The sequence below is a fragment of the Pituophis catenifer genome, unplaced genomic scaffold, assembly GCF_029215685.1.
Source record: "Pituophis catenifer annectens isolate HBS135680 unplaced genomic scaffold, rPitCat1.0.hap2 SCAF_1, whole genome shotgun sequence".
Lineage (NCBI taxonomy): Eukaryota > Metazoa > Chordata > Lepidosauria > Squamata > Colubridae > Pituophis > Pituophis catenifer.
The window spans coordinates 235,229,212-235,239,891 of NW_027256881.1; the positions used below are offsets into that span (position 1 = coordinate 235,229,212).

Here is a 10,680-nt window from a genome sequence, read left to right on the forward strand (position 1 = left end):
ATTCTTGATTTCTATTGCTCTCAATATTCCAGCAACGTAATTTCATGTCCTTTTATGGTGCAATAAAACATTTGTTTGCTTTTCCATAATTTTTTCCTCCATATTTCCGAAGTGATATACCTTTCTGTACTTATGGTATCTGTTGACTTTGTTCATAGCTGAACCTCTTTTTATGTGGTGCCAAAAATATAGTAGTAGAAATATTCAGTTAATCTGTTTATTTACCTTTATTTACTTCAGGTGAGTCACTCTTTCTCAGCCCTACTCACAGCCATATAGAGAGTTGTTGTTGTGAAGAAAATACAAGGAGGAAGGTGGATATATTCACCGCCTTGAGCTATTGATAAAAATAATAAAGGCGGTATATACATAAACAAACAAACAAACAAATAAATTTTAGACCAATATTTCAGTCATAACAAATTGAAATATTAATATCATTTCTAGCTGCATTTTAAAAGGCAGGAGTTCAACTTTTGCAAAGCAATGTCTCCAAATGTTCATTGCTAATGCTCCATTAATGAATGATGTAAAAACACAATGAAAGAAGTAGGTGCACCAAGAGGGCTACTTTCTCCTGACGTTTCTGCTAGTATAAATCATTCATCATGATAACCAAAGGCTCTGTATGTCAAATCTGTGCCTGATGCCTGTTCAAGATTATTTGTTTAATTTATGAAGCCTTGAAACTGTAGGATCAAATCTGTCAATTTGGTTAAATTTCAAATATTTGGCTGAGATTATTCTTAATTCAGAACCTCACAACACCTCCTCTAAAAAAGCAGAGTGAAAACCAGGTATTGATGATCTGACTGACTGTTGTCAAGGAGAAGTCCTTAGACATCCTAATAAACCAAGTTGGAGGAGGATCAAATCTTATGCCCTTTCTGAGAAGACAAGAAATCACACTTATTGAAACAGATAGCAAAATGGATACGCTAGGTCTATGATGGCGAACCTATGGCACGCATGCCAAAGGTGGCACGCAGAGCCCTCTCTGTGGGCACGCATGCTGTCACCCCAGCTCAGCCAGCTGGGCTGGTCATCGGGTTTCCAACGCGCACATGCATGCCGGCCAGCTGGTCATCAAGTTTCTGGTGCTCTGGAGCGTGCATGAGCACACCTTCCAGTTTGTGCACTCTGTGCCTAAAAGGTTCACCATCACTGCCCTAGATGTAACATTCCTTCAAAAGACATCCTGCCTGTCACAAATATATGTTTTTTTCTCCACAAAAATGGAGTTTAGATGGTGTTTGGAAAATAAGACACAGGCCGCGGAGGCTAGTCTTCAAATGGGAAATCCTGAAAAGCTCCCTTGGACAATTCACCCCATAGATAGCAAGGCAGGGAACATATCTCTTCCCATTTTCATGACAATGGTCCAAGCAATTTCCTGCCATTCTTTGATACATATTCCTAATTCTGTTTCTAGGTGATGTCTTATTCTTATTTAGATTTACATGGCTCTCAAATTGGAAAGATACAACTTAATTACATTAAATTTAGTAACGCTTAAATCAGACATTAAGGAAGAAAGAATTCCTTTAAGGTGAGGATGAGTCAGTCTTGTTAAACAAATCTTTCTGATACTAGTCATTTGATTTGCATTAATTATTATTTATGCATTTTCTCTCTTCTTATAGCAAAATAATCCAGCTGGAATCAAGTTTTAAGAGAGTTTTAATATTTGAAAAGTACAAAGCATTATAAATCAATTGAACTCTAAAACTAAGATTGCCTCTGATTTTAGTACAGTTCAAAAACTTCTCAGTAATATTTCCCATAAGGATTGTTATAAATATTCAGTGTATAAAGGATAATCTCAACATTTAAATAACTCTTATTTGAACTAGCAAACATACCTAGAGTAGAATCAGTTGCTTTTTTGCTCTTACAAACTTGTAAATAAGGGCAGAGATCTTAAATCTCTTTTCATATCACTTGGGATATTATCCCTTATGTACTTCAATACCTCAGATCCTGGAGATAAGTGATTGCATTTTCATACTTTGTTGTGATAGTTTTAATTGGAGACTATAGTTAAGTAAACAATACCTTGAATCCCAAGCTACAACTCAACAATTCTTAGGTCCAGCCAATGAGCAACATTGAACAATCCAGACAAAATTCAGTTCTTTATTTGCTGAAACCATTATAGACAGAATCTAGTTAGTCTGACAATCCCACTCTAATCCTTACCTATATACCCTGGGAAATTCTAGGGGTGGCTATCCTAATTATCTTCCTCTTTTCTGATTTAACTCCAGGCTGTGTTTCTCTTGTCTCAATCCCTCTCCTTGGAATGTGCTTTCCTAATCATGGGAAAACTGTGGCTTTGCTATAATCCATCACACCACCTCCTACTTCATAGACACAATTCATCACATCATTTGACAACTCAAACATGTTTGACTCAGTGGTGAAATCCCATTTTTTTACTACCGGTTCTATGGGCGTGGCTCTGTGGGTGTGGCTTTGTGGGAGTGGTGTGGCTTGGTGGGCATGGCTTGGTGGGCATGGCAGGGGAAGGATATTGCAAAATCTCCATTCCCACCCCACTCTAGGGCCAGCCTGAGGTGGCATTTGCCAGTTCTCTGAACTACTCAAAATTTCCACTACTGGTTCTCCAGAACCTGTCAGAACCTGCTGGATTTCACCCCTGGTTTGACTGCTCATAAACTCATGAACAAAATAACCTGCATAATATGTCTTGAGCAGGGGTGGGTTCTAAATTTTTTTTACTACCGGTTCTGTGGACGTATCTTATTTTGTGGGCATGGTTTGTGGGGGGGTAATGTGACTGGGTGGGCATGGCCAACTTTTTTTTTTTTTTACTTTTAAAAGCATTTTTTCTACAACCTTAAGAGCAGTCACCATCAACTTTAAAGCTCTGATTGAGGAAGGAAAGCTATCTTCACTCAAACCGAGGTTGACACCTACATGGATTTGTATACTCTCTTATCTAATTTCTTACATTTTCTTTTCTGATTCCTTTTTTAAATTAGTTGTTAATTGCTTTTCCTCTATTAGGAATCTTTGGACCAACACGTTTTATAGCACTGTGTGAATTTTATTCAGTCCTTAATGAAAGAAGTTTTAAATATTACTGTTATGAGCCGCAGTTCAGAGGATGACTCTGACCTTGACTCTGACAATGTTGCTGTAGCTGATTCTGTGTCACCCTCAGGATCCAGTAAACTAATATTCAGCTGACTCTCTCTGATTAACTGCAGGCATCTTTGGTCTTGTAGTCTCCTTCTGAGGAGCAAATAACTGGAGAACTTGTGGGTGATCTCAAGTTCTCTCCGTGTTACGAGCAATCAGGTGATGAGGCACAATTCCCAAGCTCTAGATCTAGACATCTATAGAGGCAAGCAGAACTATAGCTCTCAATGAGACTCCTCATTTGACAAAGCATGAGTGATTACAGCCAGTTGTCAAAAGACAGATTTCAGTAGCTGCTTTGGTTGCAGTCTTTGTTAGAGACAACCATTTGGCTTCCCAACTTGTGATTCTTCTTCCTTGATTTTGGAATATTACAAATAGACTAATAATGCAGATGGATTTGAAATAAGACTTAGGAATTAATTATAAGACTCTTTCCCATGGGAACATGGTTTTGTTTTGAGATCTTTTTTTAAAAAATGATAGGATGGGGCCTTGAATGTTGGATATTAGAGGGAGATAGAAGGAATTAAAAATTACAATCAAAGGAGAATTAAGTATTAAGTAATTAAGTATGTCTGATGTGATGAAATGTAGTCAGAAAGGAGGGCTCTTTCACAGAGAGCAAAGAGATAGTGGAATTTGGGATGTCTGGTAGGCAGAATGAGAGCAAGGTTGGATCTTTCTTAGTAATGTATAGAGTATGTCGATAGTTATTGCAGTTAATTGTTTAAGTCTGTTGATATTCTCATTTTTCACCTCCTCAGGATTGTAGACCAGACAGTTAAGCATGGGGTTCACAATCAGAACATAAAAGGACATTTGTCTTGGTTCATTCAGAGGTGGGTTTCAGCAGGTTCTGACCAGTTCTGGAGAACCACTAGCAGAAATTTTGAGTAGTTCGGAGAACCGGTAAATACCACCTCTGACTGGCCCCTCCCGCATCTATTCTCTGCCTCCCGAGTCCCAGCTGATCAGGAGAAAATGAGGATTTTGCAGTAACCTTCCCCTGGAGTGGGGTGGGAATGGAGATGTTACAGTATCCTTCTGCCACGCCCACCAAGCTACGCCCACCAAGCCATGCCACACCCACCAAGCCACGCCCACAGAACCAGTAGTAAACAATTTTGAATCCCACCACTGGATTCATTGAATAGCTGGATGAGGGCTGGAGGTACATGAAGGCTATGGTTCTGTGAAATATCTGAAAAGCTGTCAAATGAGAAGCACAGACGAGAAAGGCCTTATGCCTGCCCTCAGCAGGGCACATTCTCAGAATTGTACCCCAAATATAAACAGCATAGCAGAATCATAGCTATCCTGCTCACTTCAAAGAAGTGAACATAGGTAAATAGTACAACATGATTAACATATGTGTCAGAGAAGGAGATCGTTAAGTGTGGAAATATGTTTCATAACAAGTGATTGATAGGATTTTATGTGCAGAATGGTAATCAGAATGTAGAGGAAATGTCTACTATCATATTCATAAGGCTTATACCGTATGCAACAGCAATTATTTGCTGGCAGAGGTTTTTTTGGATTTTATAGATGAATAGAGAAATGGATTACAGATGGCCAATATCTGTCACAGGCCACCAGAGTCAATAAAAGGCACTGTATGTCTACAAGGATGGCATACAAAAACAACTGTAAAGCACAGGCACTGTAAGAAATCCTTTTAGTTTCAACTAATGGATCAATCAGAATTTTAGGAACAATGGCTGAAGAACAGCAAAGATCAACAATGGAGAGGTTGCCCAGGAAGTAATACATGGGTTTGTGAAGTTGGGATTTAATGCAAATCAATAGAATCATTCCAACGTTCTCTAATACCCAGTGACACAAATTGAGAGGACAATCATAAAAAGATTGTCAAAAGATTGTCTTTGATAAAAGATTATCAAAGGAAGGAAGAATATTTTCATTCTTTAGAGTTCCACCTTTTTTGGCTTTTCAATAATCCAGAGGACCAGGGCCACATTTTTATTGCATTAATCTAAATCAGGGGTGTCAAACTCATGTTATCATGGTGGCATCACACAACGTATTGGGACTTTTTCCCCTTTCGCTAAACCAGACATGAGCATGGCCAGCGTGTGATGCATCTGGCCCATGGACTGGGAGTTTGACAGCCCTGATCTTAATGATTGATTAATCTGCATTAAGCAAAAATGCAAAGTAGGACAGTGTGTACATGTGTTCTAATATTTACTTCTTTTGCTGAGGCATTGCATGTGAGAACTAATATTAATGCTTTGTGCTAGTGGTGTGATCATTTCTACAAAAATCTATGTTGGAATTAATGTTAAAAATATTATGTAAATTTTGAGCCAGTGTAGAACGGATGTAAATGCTTGGTTCTTATCACTCCAACTGGAGGGCCTGGTGGCTTAATAGTTTATTAATAAGTACTTAGAGAATTTTTTGCTACGAATTAACTTTAGCCAGAGGCATTAGCTTATTTGGGCTTTTGCCTGCTAGAAGTAGCATTTCTTTAACACCTATCAGCAAGAACTAGAGGGGTCGACCACAAACTTTCCCAAGGTTGACTACTAATGTTTTCTACATGAACTAGCTAACAGGTTGTGGCTTTCACACTTGGCTAAGACACTTTATACCTGTATTGTTATTTCCACTGAATTTCCTCTATTTTTTAAAAGCGGTAGACATTATTATTAAGTTGCCTATTAAATTTTCTAGGGCCACATCCTTTAAAAATTCACATATCCCCAATCTGATTTTGCCATGCCTTCTAGATAGATCTTCTGTATCTACCCTCCCCCCCCATGGCCACCATTTCAAATCATTGTAAAACAAAGTTTCTCTCTTTCCAAACCCATATATGGCCAAGAGATTTTGACATAGCATCTTTCACCTCCTTGTTCCTCAGGCTGTAGATCAGAGGGTTGAGCATGGGGATCACGACTGTGTAGAACATAGAAGCCCATTTGTCTTGGTCCATGGAGTAGCTGGAGCTGGGCCGAAAGTACATGAAGAGTATTGTCCCGTGGTATATCCCAACAACTGTCAGGTGAGAAGCACAGGTGGAAAATGCTTTGTGCCTACCCTCAGCAGAGTGCATTCTCAAGATTGTAGCCAAAATGTAAACATAGGATACAAAAATCATCCCAATGCTGCTTGCTTCAACAAAACCAACAAAGGTAAATAACACAATCTCACTAATATATGTGTCAGAACAGGAGATCATTAGGAGTGGAGGCTCATCACAGAAGAAGTGATTGATAACGTTGGAGCTACAGAAAGATAGCCGGAATGTGGAGGAAGTTTGTATCATTGAATCTAGCAGGCCTGTAAGGTACGCAATAGTGATCATTTGTTGGCAGGCCTTTTTGGACATTAGAGTTGGATAGAGGAGTGGATTGCAGATGGCCACATACCTGTCATAGGCCATCACAGCCAGCAAAAGGCACTCTGCATCTGCAAGGATATCAAATACAAAGAGCTGTGTAACACAGCCACTGTAAGAAATCCTTTTACTTTCACTTAATAAGTCAATTAGCATTTTAGGAGCAATGGTTGAGGCACAGCAGAGATCAACAAAGGAGAGGTTGCCCAGGAAGTAATACATGGGTTTGTGAAGCTGGGGTTTAGTGCAAATCAAGAGAATCATCCCCAGATTCCCTAATACAGTGATGATATAAACAAATAGGAAGACCATAAAAAGGACAAGCTGCATTTTTGGATTGTCTGTCAATCCTTGAAGTATGAATTCAGTAAAGGCAGAACCATTTCTTTTATCCATGATTTCCTGAGTAGATGGATTGGTTCAGGTGATTTGCTGATCTTGAAATGTCTTTCTGATTCCTTGTTAGGAAGAAGAAAATTATATTACTTAGAGCTTCATCCTTGTTCCTATCTTCATGCAAGAAGAATCTGGATTTTTTTTCAAGAGGGATTGGGACCACATCGCTAACTTAATTCAGTATACAACATATTTGCTAGGTGGAATCTACAGTATTTATTATGCAAAAATGTAGTCTTTGAAAATATGTATTTCCAAATTTCAGGTTTCATCAGCCATTAAAATAGTCTTGGTTTCCGCTGCTCTCAGCATTCTATCAACATGGAATTTCATGTCCTTTTATGGTGCAATAAAACATTTGTTTGTTTTTCCATAATTTTTTCCTTCATATTTCCCAGGTGATATATTTCGCTGTACTTAGGTTGTCTCTTCCTTGTGTTCATAGCTGATCCCCTTTTTATGTGGAGCCAAATAATATAGGAGGTAGAGATATTCAATTAAGCTGCCTCAAAGGTACTTTTTTCAAAAGAAAACTGGACTATTTTTTTCTTGAAGAAGAAGGTGTTTCACTTCTCATCCAAGAACCTTATCAGTTCTGAAAAGATTCTGGGAGAGGGGGCAGATGGAAGGATCATATTGTTATCATAGGTGGCGTCATATCCATCTGTTGAGAGAGAGAGGTGTTCAGTTTTAACATATATGGCCTCTTTTACCCCTTTTTCAAACCAATGATCCTCTCTATCCAGAACATGGATATGGAGGACTATTGTAGTAAACAGGAGATAGGACACCACCTTTCTCCTGTCTACAACATAGTCCTTTCAGCAATTCTAAAAAGATTCCACCCCATTTGCACTCTGACCCTGAGGGGCACAGATAAACCCCCAAGAGGCTCAATGGCTCTCAATAAGAATGCTAATGACCAGATGGCTGCAAAGAAATATGTTTTTTCCATTCCTCACCCCCATCTTGTCAGAACTAATCTTATCATCCACCCCACCATCCTGTCAGAATTGATGAAGCTTTTTGGATGAGATGCGAAACGTTCCTTCCTCAAGCAAAAACATAGTCCAGTTGCCTTTTGAAAAAAGCACCTTTGAGATAACCATGGCCTGGATGACTGAGAATCTCCATAGACAATTAACTGTTTATTAACCTTTGTCCAGTCAGTCTTTCTCTGCCCAACTCATCTCACACGGTTGTTTTTGTGGGGAAAATAGGAAGAGGATGGTGTGTTGGATATGTTAGCCACCTTGAGTTATTGGTAAAAATAATAAAGGCAGGATATAAATATACAAATAAATAAATAAATTTTAGACCAGTATTTCAAGGATATCAACTTGAAATATCAATCAATATATTCAACTTTTGCAAAGTGATGCCTCCAAATATTCACTGACATCTCTCCATGATCAACGATATAAAAAGACAGTGAAAGAGCAGACCTGCCAAGAGGGCTGCATTCTCCTGAAGTCTCTGCTAGTATGAATCATCCATCATAATAACCAACGGCTCTGTGTGTCAAATACTGTATGTGCATGATGCCCATTCAAAATAATTGTTTTTATTTATGAAGCCTTGAAGCCATAGGAGCAATAAAACCCCCTCTATCAGTTTGGTTAAATATCAAATACCTTGGCTGAGATTATTCTTAATGAAGAACCTCACAACACCTCCTCTAAAGAAGCAAGGTGAAAAGAAAGGTATTGGTGGTCTGATTGATTTTTGTCAAGCAGAAGCCCTTAGACATTCTTATAAACCAAGCTGCAGGAAGATAAAATCTTACGTGCTTTCTGAGGAGTAAAGTAATCACACTTATTGAAACAGATAGCAAAATGGATACCTTAGGTATAATGTTCCCTCCAAGATATCATGTCTGCCATAAATACGAGTTTTCTTCTCCACAAAGAATCTCCAAAGTTCTCATGATGGAGTTTAGATGGTCTGGATGGACTGAAGCCCTGGAGGCTGATGTTCTACTGGGAAATCCTATAGAGCTCCCAATTCACTCCATAGACAACAAGGCAGAAAGCATATCTCTTCCATTTTTCCTGACAATGTTCCAAGCAATTTCCTGCCATTCTTTGATACATTTTCCTAATTTTACTTTTAATTGATGCCTTATTCTTATTTATGTGGATCTTAAATTAGAAAGATCCAAATTAATTAGATCAAATTAAACTTAGTAAAGCTTGGATCAAACATTCAAGAAGAAAGAATTTCTTAAGATGAAGATGTGTCAGTCTTGTTAAAAGAATGTTTCTGATACTAGTCATTTGATCTGTATTCTAATTTTTCAAGTTTTCTCTACATTAGGGGACTCTATTGAAGGGATCCTTGCAATGGTTGCATTTCCTCTCTTCCTACAGCAAAATGATCTATCTGCGATTAAGTCTTAAGAAGGATTTAACATCTTAAAAGTACAAATCATTCTAAATCCATTGAAACTCTAACATTCAGTTTGTCTCTGGCTTTAGTGCAGTTTAGAAGCTTCTCAGTAATATTTCCTATATGGATTGTTATTAATATAATCTCAACATTTGTATAAATCTTATTGTGAATTAGCAAATGTACCTGGACTTGAATCAATGGCTTCTTTGCTCTTGCAAAGCTGTAAATAGGGGCAGAGATCTTAAATCTCTTTTCATATCACTTGGGATATTATCCCTTATGTACTTCAATAACCCAGATCCTGGAGATAAGTGGTTGCATTTTCATGCTTTGTTGTGATAGTTTTAATTGGACACTATTGTTACCTAAATAACATCTTGAGTCCCAAGCTACAACTCAATAATTTTCAGGCCCAGCCCAAGAGCAACATTGAACACTTCAGCCAAATTTCAGTTCTTTATTTGCTGAAACCATATAGATAGAATCTTGAGAGTGTAACCCTATCCCACTCTAACTCTAACCGATATACCCTGATAAATTCTTTAACCAATATACCCTGGCATATTTCCTTTTCTAATTATTTTTGGAAATTCTATGGAATGGCTATCCTAATTCTTTTTCTCGTTCTCTGATCTAGCTTTAGGCTGTGTTGACTCTTGTCTCATCCCCACCATGTGTTTTTGAGAAACTGGGCTTTCCTGTGGTCTATTACACTACCTCCCCCTTCATAGATACAATACATCACACCAATATACAACTCAAAGATGTTTGGCTGCTCATAAACACAGGAACAACATACCCTGCCTACTAAACACTAGACACTAAACTGTCTGCTGCTATATATCTCGAGCCTAGCACTTGTTAGGATTGTAGTGGTCTTCCAGGGAAGAAATGTGAACCATTAGCAGAGCTGATAACTGTGGCGGAATGAAGAGGAGGCAAGCAATCCAGTTGTTTGATAGTTTCCCTATGGACAAGTAGAGAACTTGAGATCATCCACATATGCTCCAGATAGTTGCTCCTCACAAGGATAACAGTCACCCTCACCCTCAGCTTTAGACCTCTGGGAGATGAGAGAAATCCATCTTCACTCAAACTGAGGCCTACACCTACATGGACTTGCATACTTTCTTTTCTAATTACTTTTGCAATTTCCTTTCCTTGTTAATTGCTTTTCAGCTATTAGGAATCTTAGGATCAACAAATTTTATGGCACTGTGTGAATTTTGTTCAGCCTTTGGTGAAGTTTTAAATGCAAGTGTTATGAACCACAATTCAGAATGTGACTCCGACCTTGAATCTGACAATGTTGCTACAGCTGATCCTGTGTTTTAGGATCAGCCTCAAGAAGATTCAAG

At 38.3% G+C, this 10,680-nt stretch overlaps 1 protein-coding gene and 1 pseudogene across 1 annotated transcript; both read right to left on the reverse strand.

The window, feature by feature from the left end:
- Positions 1-869: 869 nt before the first annotated feature.
- On the reverse strand, positions 870-4,941 carry LOC139310421 (olfactory receptor 5AR1-like; annotated as a pseudogene).
- Positions 4,942-5,971: 1,030 nt separating this feature from the next.
- Positions 5,972-6,931, reverse strand: LOC139327473 (olfactory receptor 5AR1-like). Its single transcript, XM_070957314.1, has one exon. It carries the CDS (start codon positions 6,929-6,931, stop codon positions 5,972-5,974), a length of 960 nt encoding a protein of 319 aa, XP_070813415.1.
- Between the last annotated feature and the right edge of the window lie 3,749 nt (positions 6,932-10,680).

Bases quoted from the DNA above. Each gene is read 5' to 3' on its own strand.
- LOC139327473 (XM_070957314.1), bottom strand. From the start codon at position 6,931: ATGGATAAAAGAAATGGTTCTGCCTTTACTGAATTCATACTTCAAGGA.